At 44.7% G+C, this 23,084-nt stretch overlaps 2 protein-coding genes across 2 annotated transcripts; both read left to right on the top strand.

Moving 5' to 3' along the window:
- Positions 1-5,954: 5,954 nt before the first annotated feature.
- LOC133910951 (phytosulfokines 4) lies at positions 5,955-6,634 on the top strand. The gene is made up of 2 exons (XM_062353190.1): positions 5,955-6,129; positions 6,267-6,634. The coding sequence occupies exons 1-2, from the start codon at positions 6,007-6,009 to the stop codon at positions 6,447-6,449; spliced, it is 306 nt and encodes a 101-aa protein (XP_062209174.1). The 5' UTR covers positions 5,955-6,006; the 3' UTR covers positions 6,450-6,634.
- Positions 6,635-9,291: 2,657 nt separating this feature from the next.
- On the top strand, positions 9,292-13,013 carry LOC133911952 (GTP-binding protein At2g22870-like). Its single transcript, XM_062354454.1, has 4 exons — positions 9,292-9,907; positions 10,911-10,980; positions 12,122-12,284; positions 12,444-13,013. Exons 1-4 carry the CDS (start codon positions 9,427-9,429, stop codon positions 12,660-12,662), a joined length of 933 nt encoding a protein of 310 aa, XP_062210438.1. The 5' UTR covers positions 9,292-9,426; the 3' UTR covers positions 12,663-13,013.
- The last annotated feature ends 10,071 nt before the right edge of the window (positions 13,014-23,084 follow it).

Here is a 23,084-nt window from a genome sequence, read left to right as displayed (position 1 = left end):
GACCATCCGGCCACCACCAACCCAACAGCTTGGGTTGGAATAGAGGCCCAAGCCAGCATGGAGGTGTTCCAACAGTGGCACAGTGAGGACCCCGTCACAACCCAGGGGATTACAGCCAATGCCTTGCAATGATTCTAGGCGCTCGAGCCCAGGGACACTCATGAATAGGTTCGGCTCCTAGACGCCTCCTGTGACGACGCTCAAGGAACCTTCATCAAGCAGTGTCCTCTAAGAGCCTAGTTGCCCAGCGGCCCCGACGTCCTCCACGCGTGGAAGCAAGCTCCAGGGAGACAACCAGCCCTGGGGGCGCAGATCCTGCTGACATCCTTGGCACCGACCATAAGCTTTGGAACCACCAGAAAGGTACTGGTGCATCCTGCACTGACCCATATGTGGCCACAATACAGACAGCTATCGAACCCTCATAGCTTTCCTGGAGCTTTACCTCAAGAGGCAGACGGGACACCTGATAAGGGGGAAAAGCTAGCAACGGGCGATCCAGGGGTCGCAAGACTGTAACGGGCCGCCAAGTGGGCAGCCAGGCCTTACCGAGCCCCCTCAGCCCTCTATGCTGCCCCCGGCTCCGCCACCAACAGTGCAATACCCCAACGATGAGGACTGAGTCGTGAAAAGGCTTTAGCCATAAACAGAGTCCGACAAGCCTCCAACATAGGGGGTCCTACGTGAGCCTCTAGAGCGGTTGGGGCCCCGACGTGCCTCCCCCATCGGGTTCGACACTGGTGGGATTGGCCGTGACAAAGAGGTGCAGGGCTCCGAGTGCTCCGGATGCCCACGCAGCCCAGACCCTTCAGCAGGTAGCACAAGTCAACGAAGCTGACCCTTCCGCTGTGTTCAGGCTGCAAAGTTCTTCCTAGCCTTCAACCTTACTATGGAGGGCTCATTTTGGCATAGGTACGCTCGCTTATGGCCACCTAGTAATAGCTTACCTAGCTAGTTAGTATTTATACAACAAAGTCAACGTACTCTGAAAGTAGCTAGCTTATCTAATGGAAAATCTCTACGACAGATATCTGCTAGGTAGTAATAGGATACCGTAAGACTTAAGTTATATCTTTGTTCAATAATAAATAGTAAAACCTAAGTTATATCTACAGTCAAAACTTAAGTTATATATTCACTGAAATAATGTATAGAGATTAAAAACCTCCCCACCGATGGCTTAGCCTCGGTGGCGGAGACACCTTAAAAAGCTCTCCACTGATGGCCTAGCCTCGGTGGTGGAGACATCTTAAAAATCTCCCCACCGATGGTTTAGCCCGGGTAGCGGAGACATCTTAAAAACCTCTCCACTAATGGCCTAGCCTCAGTGGCGGAGACATTTTAAAAAACCTCCCCACCGATAGCTTAGTCTCAGTGGTGGGGACATCTTAGAAACCTCCCTCACCGATGGCATAGCTTCGGTAGCGGAAATACCTTAAAAACCTCTAAAACCCTCCAACAAGTGGCAGGCGAAAGCCCAGATGTCGTAGAGGTACTGAAACCCCTGCGATAGGTCATAGGCGTAAGTCCCGATGTCATAGAGGTACTAAAAACCTTCTGACAGGTCATAGGTGTAAGCTCCGATGTCGTAGAGATACAAAGAAACCATCCGATAGATCGTAGGTGAAAGCCCCGATACCGTAGAGGTACTGAAAACCCTCTGATAGGTCGTAAGCAAAAGCCCCGATGTCGTAGATGTATAGACAAAACCTCCAGCATGTCATAGGTGAAAGCACCGATGCCGTAAAGGTACTAAAAACCCTTCGACAGGTAGTAGGCGTAAGCCCCGATATCATAGAGATACAAAGAAACTCTTCGACAGGTCATAGGCGAAAGCCCCGATACCGTAGAGGTACTAAAAACCCTCCGACAAGTCATAGGCATAAGCCACGATATCGTAGAGATACAAAGAAACCATTTGGTAGGTCGTAGGCAAAAGCCTCGATGCCATAGAGGTACTGAAACCCTCCGACAAGTCATAGACGAAAACCGCGATATCGTAGAGGTACAAAGAAACCCTCCGATAGGTCATAGGCGGAACCCCAATGTTGTATAGGTACTAAAAACCCTCTGACAGGTCGTAGACATAAGCCCTCATGTCGTAGAGGTACAAAGAAACTCTCTGGCAAGTCGTAGGCGAAAGCCCCGATGCCGTAGAGGTATAAAAACCCTCTGACAGGTCATAGGAATAAACCCTGATGTCATGGAGTTACTAAAAACCCTCTAACAGGTCATAGGCATAAGCCCCTATGCTGTAGAGGTACTAAAAACCCTCCAACAGGATGTAGGCATAAGCTCCGATATCGTAGAGGTACTAAGAACCTTCCAACAGGTCATAGGCGTAAGCACCGATGTCGTAGAGATACAACGGAAACCTCTGGTAGGTCGAAGGCGTAAGCCTCGATGCCGTAGAGGTACGAAAAACCCTCTGTTGAGTTGAAGGCATAGAATGATGTCATAGAGGCGTGAAACCCTCTAGTATCTCGAGGATGCTGGCCGAGTACCAAAGTGGTTTCCTCAGCCTCACCATCGGCTTCAGCTCCGACAAAACTTCCACCATGCTTCGCATGTACCTGCCTTCGAAGCCTCACCACAGCTAAGGGCCGAGGGGGTTGCGAACTGCCTTCCTCGGCCTAGCCATCGGCTTCACCTCTGACAACTGTCATTGGGCTCTGGATGGCTCTACCTCCGGAGCCTTACCACGGCTAAGGGCCGAGGGGGTCACGAACTGCCTCCCTCGGCCTAGTCATTGGCTTCACCTCTAGCAACCATCGTTGGGCTCCGGATGGCCCTGGCTCTGGAGCCTCACCTCCTTCAATTGTCACCGGGCTCCGAATTGATTGCTTTGAGTTAGAAATCTGAAATATATTTGGAAAGGAGTCTGTATCGGCATTGGATAGAAGAATGTTTGTATCATGTTGGAACCTAGTGGTGGCCAGGGCTGAGGGGGTCACAAACTGTCTCCCTCGGCCTTAATTGTCGGCTTCTCCTCCATCCACCGCTACTAGGCTTCGAAACTACCTCATCTCCGTTAAAGAACTCGTCTCATGGACCCACTATCGGCTACACCTGCTCCACTAGGAACAACGAGGTCAATATCCCCGGCCAAAGGCGTCGGGGTCCAAACCCTCCGCACATCGATGACACCTACCTCGCTTGCATTGAGGCCTAAACCTGTGTAAGACTTCATCACTCCAGACGCCCTTAAAACACTAAAAAATACCTACAATTGCACTCTCCGCCCACTAACAACCGCTGCATGCAAGGGGACTGGGGAAGGTGAGGCACTGGAGCTTAGGTGCACACACACAAAAAAAACATGTCTGGTTGCATGCCCAGAGGATTGTCATTCACTTTGATCAAAGAAACAAACACTAAGCGGACCCAAAGACTTAGTTATATTAATAAATTTCACATCCAAAAAATGCTTACATGCCTTCCTGAGTTCCTAGTATATGGACTACTCGGGACTAAAAGCACTGATAAAGGATGGGGAAGAAAACTACAAGCCCTAACTGCGGCGCATGAAGCGGCATATGTGCTTCATCTGCGACCTACCACTGCGAAAGCTGATGCAGTAGTCAGCTCCCGCGCTTTCAGAGGACAAGGACGAAGAGGATTCCTCCACGGCCTTCTCTCCCTCCGAAGAGAATATCAGCAAAATGAGAACATCAAAGGTAATTCGCGTGACACGAAGTGACCAACAGTTAATGCCGGTGTATGTGGTGGCCACCCTGACCTTCTGATGCAAGTGGAGGCCACTTTGACACTCCTGTATAGTGTGGCGCCGCAATTAACGACCGGCTGGGTACCACGTCCCTAGGGCCACTTGCACTACTGTATTTGTTATAGTAGATAATATCTTCTGAGTATGGTAAAAGTATTCTACCTAGGCCCGGGCTATGCGGTTTGGCCGACCCTAGGTCCCTGTAGTGTAGTGATAGCTTGTATCACTATCTCTGTAAAAGGTATACCTGTATATTTACACCCTAAATGGCACTATAAATACAGACCCTTGGCTACCAGACCAGGAAACCCAATCTTTTTTACTATCAACACGTTTTTGGTTCTCCCTCCTCTCCACTTCTTCTCCAAGCTTGAGTCTACTCTCTAGAAGAAACTCTCGCCGCACTTTATTAGTGGAAGATATCTTCTCTTCGGCCAACACCCGTGCCACATAAGGTGAGCTCCTCAAGCCGATCCTTCCAAGGGCAACAAGCCTACGGTGCTCGCTTTATGTGGATGATGCGATGATCTTTGCAAACCCCGATCTGGAAAAATTGCATGCCGTTTACAGGATACTCATCACCAACCTCGGCAAAACGAAGAACTTCCCAATTCGATGCCAAGAACTGAACATGGATGAGAGCCTACATGAATTCCTGGGTAAGTTAAGTGAGTTCCCATGCAATACTTGGTACTACCACTCCACTTTAGCAAATCAATACGCGTCGATGTCCAACCAATTCTTGACAAGTTAGGGGGGGCAGGATTCTGGGATGGAAAGGGAAATTCCTTACTCCTGCTGGATGAGAAACTTTGGTCAAGTCAGTTATGACATCGTAGCCCATGTATCACTTGACAATTTTCTTGCTACAAAAATGGCTCACAAAAAAAAAATTGATCGGCTGCGCGGGGGATTCCTATAAAAAGGAGAAGAGTTGGAGAAAGTTAGTGGGGGTCACTGCCTCGTCAACTGGAGCACAGTATATCGACCAAAAGCCTTGGGAGGACTTGTCATCTCAGACCTGCAAAAATTCGCTCAGGCGCTTCGAGTACGATGGTTATGGTACAAGTGGAAGGATGATGATTGGCCATGGCGAGATCTTCCACTACCCTATGATCAATCGGACTTAGACCTCTTTAATGCATCTACCATCGTTACTCTAGGAGATGACGCAAAGGCCTCCTTCTGGCGCTCCAACTAGGTGGATGAGACAGCACAAAGGAACACGCTCTGTTGCTCTACAACAAGGCCAAGAGGGAAAAAATTGTGCAGTGAAGCAAGCATTGCCAGACCATAAGTGGTTAAGATCATTAGGGGAAATATCAACGAGGGAGGAGCTATACCAACTAGTCAAGCTGTGGGAAAGCCTACAGGGAAAATCAATAACACCCACCCCTAACACAATCTCGATGGAAGTGGACAACTAGCGGAGAATACTCAACACATAGTGCATACAAAGTGCAATTTATAGGTGCGACCGTTCGATATAATATGAAGCACAATTGAAAAGAGAAGATGGAGCCCAAGTGCAAGTTTTTTGCTTGGTTGCTTATGCAAAACAAGATCCTTACGACGGGTAATTTAAACAAGAGGAGCTGTCCTCATAACCCGATTTACAAATTATGTGACAAGGAGGCGGAAACACCTCTACACTTATGTAAGGACTGCGAGTACACAGTTGCAGTCTCGACACTTGTTGCACCTTGGTTCGGGATACAAAGCATCTCAGTGTTCAGCCTGCACCATAGCCTCGCCGATTGGTGGCACGTGGCCTCAAAGATGATAAACAAACATAACCGACGGGAATTCAACCGAATTATCATTTACTTCTAGTGGAACATCTGGAAAGAAAGAAACAGAAGAATTTTTCAGGACGAGCACCTTGACACGCTCCAGGTGTCCATTAAAATTAAGGAGGTTGATCAACATTGAGAGACTATCTCGCTCATCTTGTTTCTTTTCCCTCTTTTATTATTTGTAATTTGTGATCACCTTCGTTAAATGAGGTGAAACCCCCCTCTTGCTGGGGGTGTTGTTGTTAGGCATCCTTCCTTCTGCCCGATTTTTTTATTATCTAAAACTTCTCTTTCTATTTTTGATAAATGGACAGATCTCTTGTCGTCATTACGAAGAAAAAAATAGTGACATTTGTCTTGTCTTTGGTCGGTATCGGGACTGGCCGTTGAACCCATGTGTGTCTGCCGTTTATAAATAGATAGCTCATGGCTGGAAGCTTATGCTCACCTAATGACACACCAGCCTTGAACATACCTACAGAAATGGCCTCCACCTCCAGGCAGCTGCAGGTTACTCTCTTCTTGGTGGCAGCTCTGCTCTTCCTCGTCTGCACGAGGAGCCAAGCCGCAAGGCCCGAACCGGGATCGAGTGACCACATGCCACAGGTATACTTGCTTCGCAACCTCTGCTGTCGCCCACTTGAATCGAATCCCGTGGCTTATGTTTCCTTCTTAACTTTAGCTGCGTAAAGAATCGCCACCATTGCTGGTCATCTGACAATGCTATGCTTTGGTATTTGCAGCGCGCAGTATCCACTTCTCTCCATGAGAAGATCGGCTCGGGGCTCGGGGTAAAAATGGATCAACAAGAGGAGCCGCAGGCCATGACAGAATGCGAGGGAGGAGAAGATGTGGGCGAGTGCCTGATGAGGAGGACCTTGGTTGCTCACACCGACTACATCTACACCCAAGGGAAGCACAACTAGTGTGCTGGTTCATGTCGAACAAGAAGTTGAAAGAAAATAGATGCATTGTTCATGATCCAGCCTGTTCCTTAGTCCTGTCACCTGTGGGTTATTTTCATACCTATTAAGTTATGTGCGGTTTTCCATTCGCTTCTCTTGTGCTCATGTATCTGTACTGGATTTATACCCATCATCTTGACTTGAGACGCCTAATGGAAATTCTGGTTGTATTCGCAGTAAATATTGAATCTGAATGTGCAGTCCTTATGCTTCAGTTATAAAAAAACTCTATTTGTTTCCACTGTCTTTTCTCGAGCAAAAGTATATGAAAATCGATATTTATCTGGCAGACTGTTCATAACGAGTACTGATTAATATATGAGCTTTTTTTTTTAAGGTATCAAGAGGTACCAAAATTATAACATGAATTTTAGTTCCCTAGTTAAAAATTGTGGTACCTCTTGGTACCTTTTCAAGGACCGTAAAAAGCCTCTTAATATATCTGTCTCTGTGAGAGATAAAGAAAAGGAAAAAAAATGATTAATGTAGAGCTTACATTTGGAGACAATGAATAGACTGCAATTGAGATTAAAGTCTGTAGACTGTAAGCAAACAATTTCAGAAGTAGAGCCAAAATGATAGGATAGAACTAGCACATACATGAGTGCGAATACGAGTAATATGGCGTCTAGCTCGGCTGATCGGAGATAGGTACCCAAGTTCAAGTACACTATACTCAGAATTGACTGCCTTCCCCTCTTTTCATAATGAGAAAACACATGATTTCTCGTTGCTGTTCTTGTTTTTTAAGAGTGCGAATAGACGAAACGCTTTTTCACTGAATATGGGCACTGCTCTTGTACTTCAGTCTATAAGTCATCTCTACAGTTTTTTTTTTTGACAAAAGAAGTTCATCTATATCCACCGAATATATTTATTCTAAACCTATATGCTGCTCTAGCTGATTAAAAGTTCATCATGATGGCTGTTAGGCTAATTGTTGGTTAGCAAACTCGACAAATCCAGCTGCCTGTATGGAGCCATCCAACCGTTCAGAGATGACCAAACGAAGCGATAACCAGTCGTCCGGCCGGCTCAACAACCAACTATTATAAACCAGGACTTTTTCGTCGTCTTGGTCTCGTCCTTTTTGCCGTAACCAATTGATAATAAAGCTCTCATAGCAGTTGAGTCTAGACATGGTACCAGTGCCTGGTTGGTCAACTCTGTACTTGCATCTGGTAGATATGAAATGTTGAAGAGTTGTTTGCAGAGAGTAGTTGACTGCCAGTTCATCTGTTGATGTCATTGAATATAAACTGGGCACCATCGTTTCACAATCTGTTTGACCTGAATAGGGAACGCAACTAGCACCAACCATATTCCTCTTATTTAGTTCATTTTTCGTATCCTCCGTTCCTATTCTCTTTATTTTCTCTTATCTCCAACAGTTTATTTTCGAGGGAATCGCGAAGAGAAATAAGAGAGAATCTTATCCTGAAAGGAATAACCTTATAAATTTCTTCATGACAGTAACTGTGAAGGGAAACTGTTGGAGCGCTGAAAAAAACGAAAATCTTTTCACAACGAGATTTTCATCCCTAAAGGGAAGCCTTTGGAGATGGTCTTAAGTGGTTGTTGAAGCGAAATTAAGGGTACGTTTTTTTTAGCTTTTTTTTGAAAAATTGTGTTTTTATTTTATCTGAAAAACTATTTTTAGAAATAGATTGTTGGTTTACAATAATTTTTTAGCTTCTCAGAAAGTGTCTCTTAGTGAGATTTTCAGTTTTACTTTATTTTTTCTAAGAAGCAGGTTTCTAGTTTCTTCAGAAGCCACTTCTCCAGAACTCCATTTGTTCTGATTTTTGACTTCTGCCTCTGACAGCAGTAGAAATAAAATCAGAAGTAGAAAACAAACATGACCTAAGTTTAGATACAAATTGTATTATATTCGTTTTGAACAACTCGTACATAATGTATGTTAGAACTGTTCATATACTGATAGGTTTGGTTCCATCAGCTTATATTAACTGTCGGATATCTAATGTATAGTTTTGAATCATTATTTAGTTTATTTTTTAACTTAATTAAATACAAGAGAATCTTTAATTCATTATTTTTAAGTTTTAGATTGATCAAATAACAAAAAATATATATAACTTGCATTCCAAGCTGCTGCCTACCATTAAGGCCAGAGGTCAATGAAGCGTTGACATGCCAATTTTTTAATTACTATGTAGCGGTTGTCTTTTAAAGTCATAATATTTTTTAACCACTGAATCCATTTAGAACTATAGACACATACATCTCAAACCTAATCCAATGGCTGCAAAGATAGACTTATACCTACCAAAAACGTTAGACAACTTAAGCTATACTAACATGATGTGCTAGCTAGACTAACCGGAACAGTAAATTTATGATTAACAAATACGATAAAATATGTAGTATTTTTATTATACATGCCGAATGTTCGGTCGAGGGTTTGATCAGGATAATCGAGTGGAACAGCTTCTTCTATTCCTTGCTGGCCTCCAGCTCCTTCTGTCCCTCAATCCTCTTCTCTGCCCTTTTTTTTTTTACTATTATACGCGCTCTATGGGGATCATTGAATCGATAGCAATAAGCCACCATCAAAATCCCCCATATAGCTGAGAATTTCCGAGCAATTGGAAGCCGCTTTCGATTCGCGTAGCAGCAAATGAAAATATGAGTAGAAATATGAGCAGATAAGTTCCCGAGGTCATTGGAAAAAACAGTTATTTTGGGCCATAGATTTTTCTCTTTTGGAGCCTAGTCCGTGTCTGCTCTCTGTTAATGGGCTAAATTTTTCAGGAAAGAATGCCCCTGCTTCAGACCAATTATTTCTGCCATAGTCCGGCCCATCTCCTCCGAATACGCTAGCCCTGCCCAGCTCCACGAGACGGCGGCTGCCTGAGCCAACCGGCGCCTCCTCATCCGCCACTCCGTCGAACGCCCCCCGCGCGCTCCAGCTGCTATGCTCCTCCGGCCCCGCCCCTCCCTCCTCCTCCTCCAAACCTTCGCGTCGCTACCCCTATCCCGCCGCGCCTCAGTTCCCGCCCGGCGCACGCTCTCTGCGGCCGCGGCCGCGGCGGGGACCGCCTCCCCCGGGGATGCGGCACCTGCGCCGGGGCCGCCCCGCAAGAACACCAGGAAGGCCCCGTCGCCACCCAGGGTAAACGTGAACACGGCGCTGTTCCTGCCGCCTGGGGTGGAGCGGGACGCGGCAGTGGCCGCGGAGATGGTGATACCGGGGTCGAACATTGTGGTGGGCCCGTACGCGGGGGACGCGAGGGTGAAGGAAGCGGAGTTCGTCAAGAGCAGCGCGCGCGCGCGGGACTGCCCCAAGGACGACCGACCCGAGTTCGCCGTCCTCGGCCGGTCCAACGTCGGCAAGTCCTCGCTCATCAACGCCCTCACCCGCCGCAAGGAGGCCGCGCTCACCTCTAAGAAACCTGGTGATACTAGACAACAAGCTTTATACTTTGTTGTTTTGCTTCCTTCATTATTAGAAATGGCCTTAATTTAGAGACGCTTTTTCCTGTCTAGCTCTTAAGTAGCTTATCAATGAGTTATCGAATGCTGTAGTGTCATTGTGGCGCACTAGATTGCATCATGTAACCACCCCCCGGTTTTGGAATTAAGGTTACCTAGTGGTTTCAAGGAACCAAATAAAAGTTATTGTTCCAGGCTTGAGGTAAAGTTCTGATCTAGGTTTCAAATGCCAGCGGTAATTGGTTTACTGGTGGTACTGGGAGAACAAACCCCAACTTGGAAACATATAAATGTAAAATCCAAGTTTTGAATTTAAATTGATGCACTGTAAATCCTGTTGGCAATTGTACGGAGCCAGACATTCAGGCCAGTAGTCAGTTAGGATTTAGAAACCGGTCAAATTCAATTTTCAGCTTTTAAATCCACAAATCAAACTGGCTGTCATGGGCGGTAACCAGTCGGGGAACTGGTCAAATTCAAATTTAGCATCTAAACAAAACAAATTAAACCAGCTGGGGAAGCACTGGTTAATGCCGGTTGCCTGCCTGGAACTGTATTGGGCATGGTCCAAGATTTATGATTATTTGGAATTTGAAACCTTGGTTTTGTTTTTTCTTCAGACTTGATAAGGCTCTTTTGATATTTCTGCCATTCTAGATAGGAAAATTTGAACTTTGTGCAGCTTTCAGAACCAGTGATTGGATTTGCAATTAGCATTGTTTATTTGTTTGCTTATGAATTTTTCTATTGTAGATTGTACTTTATGTTCGTCAACTTTGAATCTGCTTCAGCTATAAATCTCCTTGTTCCATCTATCAAACTTAATGAATTTACTTTGATGTGGCAAACTTGGCATGTCATGTTGCCTTTTGTTGAAATGTGTACCTTTTGCCTTCTGTTGAAATGTATAGTTCTTTTCTTATATACCATCATGGGTTCTGAGTTCTGACACCCTATATTCTGCAGGGAAGACCCAGACAATTAATCACTTTTTGATTAACAAGAGTTGGTACCTTGTGGATTTGCCTGGCTATGGGTATGTTCACTCTTTTCACCCGCTTTAAATGGATTAGTTTTCTGGTTGATTTTTGTTTAGGAAGTCAACTTGTTTGCTTCAGTTCTACGTTCAGAATAGGAACATATTTTGATTTTTCTTTCTTCTTTACATATCGACTATGAATTTAATCCAGCTGATGTTTTCATTTGCGCGACACTTGAATTTTGGCATATACAATCAGCAATTTGATGCTCACCACACGTCTATGAACCTTTGCATTCCACAGTTATGCATATAGCATTAGTATATGCTGCATTTGTGTGACTATGATAAATTTAACATGTATACAGATAGGACAGTAGGTGCAATCTATTCAGGTTCTAACTTCTTATATGAAAACAAAGTGACAAGTACGTCCTGCATAAGTTCTCTTGAGAAGTTTAGCTTCTGTTGAAGTGTTAGTTCTGGAATGCAATGTCTTTGTCCATGGAATATTGCATAGGGAATAAGCTCCACTTGCATCAGTTAATAGTTTTTCTTTGTCTAGCATTTCTCTTTTCATATCTTGATTTTCCCTTTCCATACATTTTAAAGATTGTTTAGTCACAATCAGTGGCGGAGCGTGAACTGATAACAAGGGGGGGCCAAAAAGGCCATTGCTATTCATCTCGCATTATAAAACAAATAAGCTATTTTTCTACTTTGAAAATCAAGGAGCAAAAATTAAATGTTAAAGACAAGATAGATGAGCAGCCGTGCGACAGGAGAAAAAAAGTGCAAAACAACGCATTAACATGCATGAGATCTTGCTAGTCTTATGCTTTGGAAGAGAAAAAGGGAAGCTAAATGGAATAGCAACGGCTAACTAATAGGCTAAAAACAACATAAAAGCTAAATGCGTTTTTGTAAGAGCTAGCTTTGTCTTGAAAGTCTGATATTACTGTCCATTGCGTTGAGCAATCAGATTCAAACCCTTTTTTCCTCTTTAATTTACTCACATATATACTAGTTCAATACATGTTTAGCAACTTAGAAGGGGGGGCCAAGGCCCAGTTTGGTCTCCATTACCCTCCGCCAGTGGTCACAATCATTAGAACATTTCCCTAGCATAAACTATTTGAACATACTGTTGGAGCTCATGTGGCCTCTATAGTGAACATGACAATCTCCCTACATATAGGTTCGCCGCTGCGTCCCAATCAGCTCGAATGGATTGGTCTTCATTTACCAAGGGGTACTTCTTGAACAGAGATACCTTGGTTGGCGTGCTGCTCCTCATTGATGCGAGTATTCCACCTCAGAAAATTGATCTTGACTGTGCTAATTGGCTTGGTCGGAACAATGTAAGTCATCATATTCTTCAGCTGCTAATGTTTCTTTTCTTATTTGCTGACCTTACAGTTTGAAATAAGTTATTCCTTGCATTGGTGCGACACATGTCTGTTATACTGATCTCAAACTAGTAATGACAATCTCACCATTTTACCACATTGCCGTTTCAGATTGGGTTGACCTTTGTTTTCACAAAGTGCGACAAAGTAAAGAAAGGTAAAGGGGGGCGACCTGATGAGAATATCAAGGAGTTCCAGGAAACAATCAGTGGACTGTATCAGGAGCCACCTCCATGGATCATGACAAGCAGCGTTACTGGATTAGGCCGTGACGGGCTACTCCTCCATATGTCACAGTTGAGGAACTACTGGGACAACACAGCAGTCTAAGTAAGGCTGCCTAGGTCAACCGCTACTAGGAACAACAGTATGTTAGAAGAGAGGATCACAGGTCATGACCTTCCACCGATAGATCCTGCTTTACATGGTGCTTCTTGTTCAGTTTCGTTTCCAGTGTCTGGCCTATTGATGTATAGTGGAGTAAGCTTATGAAATACAGCCTTCTGATCTCCGCTCCTTCATCCCGTGTAAGTGAAGGCCTGATGGTTCCTGAATGTACTGCACCATAAATGTCCGATCTGGAATTGGACATTTATGGTGGTGAAGGCAACCGAGAGAATTCAATATACTGTACACATTCAATGAGATGAAATGAAACTGAAACTGAAACTGTCGCGTACATTTTATTGCCCGACACACTGCTGCCTTGGGTGATTTATGCTGCATGCTAGGAATGCTAGCACAAGTGATTTGATAAATATTTTGGTTCATTTCACGGCACCGGCGGCGATGCATACAAGTAGGCCGGTCCTGGGGTCCTCACGGGGAGAGGAACTGATCACCTCTCACTCTGACCGGCGACATGAACACCGTGGGGTCCCACGCAGAAGCCGGACAGCGAAAACAGAAAGCGAGCCATGCATGCACGTACAGGAGGTGCTTTACTTTTCACCGGGACCGGCCGGCGTGCCGCTCCCTGCGCCCCGCCGGACCGGTGCTGGAGCCGTGTCTAACGCGGCGCGAGCCAAGTCGCTCTGCCTCGACGGAGGGGTGGAGTGGCCCTGGCCTGTGGGTGATCTGGACGCCAAACTGGCAAGCTTTGTTTGCGAGCGCGGGTAAATAAACACCGGCCATGTCTCGCTGCCACTGGCCGTGGGGGCAGCCGCAGGTGGGCTGATGGGCCGCGTGCCCCACGGCCACCCTCCTCCGTCCCATCTCCTCGCCGGTATCTTCTCCTGAAGCGCGGGGTCCGGCGCACAGGGACTCGAAGATAAGGGGATTTTTTTTATTTTAACCCCCTTTTAAACTAATATTTTAAAAATAACACTTGAGTAATTAAATTTCTAAAAACTATTCTTTTTAGCACACTAAAATACATGGCATGACTCACCAACATAATTACACCAATGTATATGACGTGATCAAGGTGATCACGCTGGCGGCCGCCCTGGTGCCTTGCCACATAGCGCCAACGTGGCAACGGTGAGTCACACCAAATGAATTGGCGCGACTTCATTTGGTGCGACTCAGGGGCATATACAGTGTCGCGCTGACCGTCGTCCTCTGCCTCCTCCTCTTCGGGTGATATGTGGTCTACTTTTCTCATCCAACATGCTATGATGATATGAGAGCACAGGACATGCAACAATTGAGGGGTCCTCCACGTGCACTCCGATATAGTTAAGTTGACTCTACATATCCGGCCGTAAGAACTCTCAGCCCCTATAGTAATTTGAAATGCTAATGTAACGTTGTAAACATAGCCCCTTAGATCAAAGAGTTGTGCCTCTTATGTAGTACATATTTTTCCCTACTTTGTAAGGTGCTTGGTGATAGCTTTTTCCCCACATCTCACTTGCATCAAGTCCACTACATGCTTTCTTTCACCGATCGATAAAATAGAAGTTTTATTTGTGGAAGGTGTACTCCACGATGGCAGACGCATGCATTGCACGTATGCCTTTAAGGACATTATTGAATACCTCCGAGATATTTGTGGTCATTAGTCCATACCAACAACCACCATCATCATACGCTAGCGCCCATTTGCACTTAGTAGCCATTTCGCCATTCAACCATTATGTCGCAAGCTCATTCAAAACCTTCTCCAATTCTATATGCATTTTGTTGAACTATCTCTCCTCTTTAACTTTAAAAATTATCTTTAGTTTCTTAATTACCTCCTTACTCTTTTATCTTCTCCAAATGTTTGCAGCAAAATGAATGCATGCACCACCGGTGCACAAGAGGAGGGTAACCCTCTATTTGTTCTCTAGCTGCATTAAGGAGACCCTGATGCTGATTTGATATCATACAGACTTGGAGTGATGCTCCAATTATATAACGGCAAACCAAGTATAAGACCAAGATCAATTGTTGTTCCTCTCTCCCTCTGTCAACACAAATGCTAGGAGAACCAATTGATCCTCCGCATCAATGCCAACAGCAATCATCAGTGTACTATTATACTTTCTCGTCAAGAAAGTGGTGTCGATGCTAATCACAGGCCTACAATGCTTGAAGGTCTGCACGCAATGAGGGAAACATCAAAACACATGCTGTATGACGGGCTTCATGACACCACTATTGCTACCTATCATGCCACCAGATGAAATGAACCACTTAGTCTCGAGGTTGAAATATGAAATTGCATCTAAGATCCTGGGACCCTCACGCATGCCTCCTTCCAATCCCCCCAAGTAATACCATCACATATTGCTTCGCCCTCCATGCCTTGCCATACAACACTCGATAATTGTTAAACCTAATTATAGGCTCAATTAGAGAGGTCGCAGTCATGTCCGAGTCTGACCAAACGATAGGGGCGATGCACTGACCAAGATACCTCGCCGTGCACTAGGAGTGCACTTGTTCTGGCCTCGCTAACCCACAAGTGTGAGGTTGTTTCACATTTGTGACCTTCCATCATCGGTTGTCACTTGGAATAAGATGGACCCATACACCCTATCCACAACCTCTCTGACATTTTATAGTATACCTCTCCTTCGCATAAGAATGAACCATGTCATACGGTCTGTGGTGCCGCACTATATAGTCTCTAAAACAGAACCTCACTTCATCAAGACTATCAATACCATCCTCTTCTTGATTAACTCATTCTCACTATCTAGTTCCTCCTTCGTAGACATTAAGTCATTATCACATAGAGTTTTCTTGGTCCATAAAATATCCGCGTGCCGTGGCACCTCAGGCACATCCACGTGTACAACCTTCATTGTCCTCATCTCTTGCTCTGTGTAAATTTCATTCCAACAAGCCTCCTCCTCATCCTCAACCGCTTCTCCTTCCACCTCAGGACCCACATGTCATTGCTTAACACCAGACACATGTTCTGGCCTCGGTTCAAGATGTGACTCTGGAACCATAACATAGGTGAGTACGGAGACACCGGCAACCCAGGGACAATGATAGTAATTTACTGAGTCACATGCTCAATAGGATCCACTTCTTGGCTAATACTACTCGACACATCTTGAACCGATGGCATCGAGCTTCCCCCCATACACACATCAACTACAACCTCCGCGCAACAAACTTGAGAACCATTCAAACAATCCTTGTACAGCTTTCAATAATTCTCTGATCCCAACTTTATGACAACATAGCTAGCCCTATCACCCTGGCTGGCATCAAACCTTACACATACGGTTACATCACATGCATCGACATCAACATTCATAATTGACTTAACCGAGCAACAATTTCATCGAAGCAAGGCGGGTTCCCAAATTTCAACATTTTCTCCCTTACCGTATCTAACTCCACATTTGCATCAACTGTAACATCACAAAACATACGAACAATTCGGTCCATCTATACAAACCATACAAGCATTTTACATATGCAAAAATATCGATTGCTATAACATATGCAAAGCCTACACATAATATATTTCAATCCCTACGCCTCATCATTTTATCACAACAATTCAAAATTGCCCATATAGATAGAAGAACATGCTTTCCTCATGTCACGTCCCAAAAATCCTAATCTAGTCATTTAGCGTGCATGAGCATCATGGCGTCTTGAAATCATATTTTAAGTGTTCAAAAACATTTCAAAAATATATGTGTTCAGTTTACATGTGTTTCCACCATATTTACTTTGGGTGGAAATGGTTTGGTAGTGGCTAGGAAGACCCAAAACCCTTTAGAAAGACCCCCCTCGGTGGTCCAACCGGGCACCTGCCAGTCTAACCGCCAGAGGCACACAGAACCCCCATAGCCTCTGTTCGCGGGTGGTCTGACAAAGACTTCTCGTGGTCTGACCACCAGAATCTAGAACGTCCACTTAAAGCCAAAGACATTGACCAACTCTTATCCACTTGCCCACTCATTCGTTCTTCCCTAACCTGAGTGAGAGAGAGAGAGGGGAGAGAGAGGGAGAGAGGAGAAGAGGGAAGGTCCCCCACCTCGAGCTCAATGAAAGCCGAAGATTGAAGGAGATGGTCATCCATGAGTCTCTCATGTCATCCCCAAGCTCGTCCCGAGGTTTTCCCCTTGCCAGAGCAAGACCCAAGCCAGAGGAGAAAGAAGAGATCCAACTCGAATACCACGATGACCGGAGATCAACAGAGACGACTTTCCCAAGCTCCTCTAGGACTTTCCTGAGCTCATTCCCTTCCTACTCTCGACGGAGACGTTTCTACACGGGTTCATCCACCCCAAGCCTGTACACCACCCAGGAGCTCGATCTCCAAATTGGAGATTCCCCGGAGAGATTCCATCCAATAGAAAGCTTTCCTGACATCTCCTATCATTTTCCCGTCATTCCCGAGCCCAAATCGGTCCCCATTCCATTTAGACTCGAGCCCCACCATAGCCTAAATCTCATCCATGGAGCTTTCCAAGTTTGACTCGGTGAATGTTGTCCAAACCACCCTAGAAGCACTCCAATAGTCTCATAGAGCACTTTGGTAACCTTTGTAGTCAAAGGCATCGCTGGAGCCTTCGCTGACGACCTCGCTAAGGTACTGCTGGCAGGGACTCGCAGTTTAACCGCTGCTCAAGTCAGTTTGACTGCTGGTTGTAGGTTAGGAGTCAAACTCAATAGTTAGGAGTCAAACCGTCGTTTGGCTGGTCTGACCGTCAATTCTCCTGGTCTGACTGCCAGATCCACTCAGAGTCATCTTCCTCTCTGTCCACCCATGGTCTGACTGCCACCCTGCCCCCGGTCTGACCGCCTGCCACCCAAATCATAGTACCCTTAGGCTGTCTTATCCGATGTATAAACCTCTTCTAGCCCAATCATGCGAGCGTTCTTTTGCAAATATTTTTGTAACCACGCATCATATAAATAATTTTACAGCATATCGTCATGCTTATTGCGATGCATTATCCTCTTTTAGTGATCGTCAAGCCGGAGAGTAGAGGGTTTTCGCGAGAGGGTTTTGTGGGTTGATCTCGTTTTGAAGTAGAGTAGCAAGACAAGCATCTAAGCATATTTTACCTCATAATTTGCATCATATGGAGTCTAAATTGATAAGTTACTACTTATGTACGATATGCATATTAGAGTTCCAATGTCGGGTTACATGGGTAGAACCTATGTTGACGAATTACCTCTACCTTAAATTATTGATGATATGTATCCTTGTAACCTAGGTTAACAATGTTGTTGTCTAATTTAATAGTTTTCTCTGATATGCTTAGCAATGCATAGATCCTCGGTAGAAGTCGAGCGGTGGTTCAACCATTGTTTACGAGCTTAGGGCTTATTTTATTGTTCAACCTCCACTTCCACTTCGGTTTGACTGTCATCCATTTTTAAGGCTGTATATACTTGGGTTACCTTGTCCGGGGTTTTAAACTTTGAAACCCTAATCTTTTGGCGATCTTTTGCAAAAAAAAATTGAAATAAGGCGCTCTATTATTATCCAAACATGCACCAGTTACACATTTTTGTATCATTCATTTGTTTATGCAATGCATTCTTGATTCGTTTAGATAGCGTTATGCCAACGGTCCAAGTGAGTGAAGGTGATGCCGAGCAACCTATGTTTTGTAAGTGTTGTGCGGGCACTATCAGGCAACCACCATAGCAGCAAGGCAAGAATCTAAGCATATTGCACCTTGTTTGAATTGAATAGAGTCTCAATTGATAAGTTGTCGCTTATGTACATTTGCATGGTTAGCAAGTAGATGTTGGACTTATATGGGTAGAACCTATATTGATTTGCATTATCTCTACCTTGAGTTGTTGATTATCCATATCCTTGTAGCACTGATCACATGGTTAATATCTAACTAACAAATTATTCAAAATACTTAGCAATGCATATGTTCTCGGTAGAAGACGAGCAATGATTCAACCATTGTTCGCGAGCTTAGGGCGTACATATTGTTCAAAATTATAATGATAATGATGTGGGATCTATGAGATGTAAGATGAGGTGAGATATGGACAGTGTTAGGGGTAGGTTAGGAGTGGAACCTGGATGTCATGGACCGTTTGCATCGTTTATGCACCGTGTGTCAGTGCCGTTGCCTTTAGCACTTTCCCTACAACCACATATTCGGATAATGGATGAATGAGCCGAGTATCATATGTCGTGCTAACACTTGCCGTGTGTCCCTATGACACGTAAGAAAAATAAAGGAGAAGCAAGGTGGCGAGAAGTCGTGTGCCCCTAGACCCTAACTACCTTTGAACTAAGAATGCAAGCTAAAAACACAAAAAAAAAACTTGCAGAGAATGGAGGAGCTACCTTCCTAAGATACGTCCTAGATAAACCCCCTTCGAATCGGGCCTGATTAGTGGAGGAATGAGGGGGGGTCGACGACGCTGCACCTAGGTCGCCTCTAGTCACAGTCTGCTAGAGAAGGAGGAAGAGGTGTAGGAGAGAAAGGCCAGCGTGACTCTTTATATGCACCTAAGTCACGCCAAACCCTTCGGCGTGATAGGGGGTCACGCCAACCCCTATGGTGTGACTTAGAGTTGCCACGTTAGCCCCATGTGTAAAGGTCCTAGGTCTACCGCCACTGTGGCCAATGTATGTAGAATGACTAAGTTGAGGAGTTATGTCAGTCACTTTGATGTGGCTAAATGGGTTACTTATTGGAATTTCAGTTCCGTGTTGTTTTTAAAATATTATTATAAAAGGCTAAATAAAAAATCCAAGGAAAGGGCCCCTCTCACTTTGCTCTCTCTCTCTCTCTCTCTCTCTCTCTCTCTCTCTCTCTCTCTCTCTCTCTCTCTCTCTCTCCTGCTAGGTGACAACCACGACAGTTCACCATGAACCCGTACCAAGAGCCGACCAATACGATCGCCGGAGTTGGGAAGTACACTAAATTGTCACGTGCAGCTTCACGCGAAGTTAATAGCCTCGCCGCGGAACACGGCGGGCAATGGCTTTTACCGCGGGCATTATCTTCTGCGTAGTGTGAGGGAAACTTGGGATCTTGTTTGTGCAGCTGGTAGTTTGAGTTTTAAGCGGTTTCGTACCGATCAAATATTCAGATCTTCATGGTATACGTATTGCGGTAAAAACACGGTGTTGGACCGATAGATGATTAGAGTGGGGTGCCTGTCTTATAAATTTCTTGTGAAATAGATAGCATACTCCATATTCACCCAATGCTCCTTAAAAATGCACAAGAAGAAGCCAAACACAGAGAAAGTTCAAAAGTAAGGTTTCGAGCCAACATGACTTCACAGAAGGAATATAAATTCAAGACAAATCTATGTGTCTTAGCACTTGAAGCTCTCAACTTGCAAAGAAACTAAAGAAGATGATGACCGCATAAAGAAACTCCCTATATTGATGATATAGAAGTAAGGGAACTGAAGACCCTCTCATATACATTAGTATGTTAATTTTATACCTCTAGCAACAGGAAGAACAACTTTACAAGATGAAAAGGTTGCAGCTCAAAGGCAAAAACAAAAATCAACATGAAAATAGAAAATCTTGTAAGGAAGGCAAGGGAACCAAAAGAAGGAGACTAGAAGGAGATAAGCCCGAGCATAAGAAAGAAAATAATCTTCATTAAGCACAGATATCAACCCTACTTTTGGCATATTACAAATTTGTTTCCATCACAAAAGTTCTAGTCTATTACAAAGACTAAGTCTATCCCCTCCTTTCCTCCAAAACCTACCAATAGGCTCTCAAATAGCTGGCTCAAAACTTTTCACAACTCTACCCCTCTATTTATAGGTCTGGGGAGGTGCCTTGGCCCTTAAGTTTCCTTGTTCACAAAATACTCCTCACCATAAATGCACTCCTAACTACCACCAAGGTATTTTGGTCTATTTTTTGCTACGTCCATCAAACCGTCATGGCTTCTTCACAACTTAGTTTCGCCTCGATGCAAGCTTCACGATAATACCACGTGACCCTCTAGTCCTCACGTGGTTTTATGACCAAACTACGAAACCCTAGCACGCTTCTCAAAGCTTGACTAGTCGCCACTTGCTTTGCCTCAAGCAAGCGCTCCGATATTGACGCGTGTATTCCGTCTTATGATATTGACTGCCGACAAGTCTCTCCTACTCCCGATTCCTCAGGCCGCCTCGTCACTTGCACCGCATCCACTTCGCTTGACTTTGTCACACACCGTCTTCATCCTTCTCCATCCATGTGTTGCTTGACCTCTACATGTATAGTCAGGATCACCCTTGACTCCGCCTGACCTCTTTGATCATCCAGCACCAAGCCTCTCGCTTAGCCCCGATTATCTTACCGCCGACCGTCATGTCACATCTATAATCTGCACACCATAGGACAAACAAACATATTTCTCCATAATCCAAAATATATCCAGGTTAGCACAAACCAAAATTCTCAAATGAAAGCACATCATGCAGAAATCATGAACATAGAATGTTTTGGTGTGTTCACTATCTGAACACCGGACCATCTGATGAGTGCAGCTCTTTCTTCACAATGAAATTTGCTCTCTGCAAGAATTAGTCCGGTGATATACTCCGGTGTGCACACTGTCCACCATCGGATAATCCTGTGTACAAAGGTCCCCTATGCATAAAAAATACTCTCTATAAAAAAAAAAAGGGTTTAGTATACTCTCCAGTGTTCACAATGCTCATCATTGGACTGTCCAGTAAGTACAACTCACTGGAACTCAGTTTAGATCATTCTCTGCTGTAAATAGTCCGGTGAACATAAGTAGCAAATACCAGACCATCCGATACCTATTTCAAATTTTATCGTCAAACTGAAAACCTCTGGCGTTAGCATCAACACCACACCGAATCATCCGATGAAACCAAATTCTCAGACACCGAATAATCCGATGAGAACAAATCAACTAGACTTAGAGAAAATCATTACAATTATATTCTACTTCAACTCGAATTAGTCATTACACGAAGAAGCATCAACAAACGTATACTAACGAAATCCAACTCAACTCAAACACTATCGATAATTCATCACACATATATCAGCCAAAACATCTATCCAATTAGTTTCTCACACGGTTTATTCTGGAGCTAAAGTACAATTGCCATTCTGTCAATCAGTCATGAGCACAAAGCACGATCAGAGAAACTGTTACACGTTACAACTGTGTTGTGTTCTTAAAGAAAGTTCAAGTCACGTTTGTATCGAGACTTGAGAGGTGATAAATGTTTTTCACAATATTTTCGAAAAGAATGTGGCTAGTACATGCACATCGATTGGACTAGGCAAAGCGGACCGTGCCAGGGCTAGTCCAAGGCGCCCAGCGCAGCGCAGCTCAGGGCTCTGCCATGAGTGACAACTCGCCTCAACCAACGACGGAGTGAGGTAGTCAGGCAGAGCTCAACAAGTAAGAGGAGGTCAGGAAATGATTCAGCCCTGCTCGACACGGAAGTCCACGGGCACAGAGGGACACATGAAACGTATCGACCATTTCTGCCTCTGCAGCTGCCGCTACATGCAGGCGCGCGCGCTGCGTCGACCGATCGACAGGCTGCCGCTGTCCTGTGCTCTGACGCGCGCCGGCCAGCTGCATGCGGCTGACCTGGCCACTCGCCCGTGGACGCACGAGGCTCAAGCCCTACGCAAAAGATACACGAGGCGTCCACGCTTTATATACGGAAAAATAAAAAAATAGATAACATATATCGGTATATTTACTAAAATAGATAACATATCGACGTATTTATAAATCTAGTATATGTATTCGACACTCAAAATCTGAAAGTCCGATTTCGAACATGAAACATAAAAAAAGACTGGTCCGACCGTATTCGCACCTGAGGTGCCGAATACTACTCACCCGTATTCGGCACCTGAGGTGTAGAATATAGGCAACAATGTCGTATTCTGCAGAGGTTGGACTGAACAGCAAATTGCTTATGATGTCTCTCAAAATATTTAGATAGAGCGGCAGATGGATACTTGGCTCCTCGCAGCTCCCCAGCCTCCTAGTATGATGCACAACCCAATCCGGTGAAGAAAAGTCAAGTCTTTCCCATTCAGGACGCGTGGTTGCACGTGGGTTGCTTAAGCATGGTTGCGAAATGACTCAGTCTTTAAGTGGCTAGGGCAGGTATCTTCTGGCAATGAAAACCACAGAGGTAACGCAAGCCTCCAAGAGCATTCTCGTCTAGAGTACTACTCCACCTGCCCCGCCAAAATAGTTTTCACCTATTTTTACATATCACTCTCTACATTCCACATGATATCAAGGATTTCACAACCATCAAGGATTCATGGTTTATGAGTTATCATTGATAACAATAAATCTTATCTCTTATGAGAGGTGTTTTAAAAGCGACGTCTCC

This window comes from Phragmites australis, chromosome 3 (assembly GCF_958298935.1).
Source record: "Phragmites australis chromosome 3, lpPhrAust1.1, whole genome shotgun sequence".
NCBI lineage: Eukaryota > Viridiplantae > Streptophyta > Magnoliopsida > Poales > Poaceae > Phragmites > Phragmites australis.
This window is presented reverse-complemented; position numbering and strand designations above follow the sequence as displayed.

Bases quoted from the DNA above. Each gene is read 5' to 3' on its own strand.
- LOC133910951 (XM_062353190.1), top strand. From the start codon at position 6,007: ATGGCCTCCACCTCCAGGCAGCTGCAGGTTACTCTCTTCTTGGTGGCA. The intron at 6,130-6,266 runs GTATACTTGCTT...TGGTATTTGCAG, and splicing joins CGAGTGACCACATGCCACAG to CGCGCAGTATCCACTTCTCT.
- LOC133911952 (XM_062354454.1), top strand. From the start codon at position 9,427: ATGCTCCTCCGGCCCCGCCCCTCCCTCCTCCTCCTCCAAACCTTCGCG. The intron at 9,908-10,910 runs GTGATACTAGAC...TATATTCTGCAG, and splicing joins GCTCACCTCTAAGAAACCTG to GGAAGACCCAGACAATTAAT. The intron at 12,285-12,443 runs GTAAGTCATCAT...TTGCCGTTTCAG, and splicing joins ATTGGCTTGGTCGGAACAAT to ATTGGGTTGACCTTTGTTTT.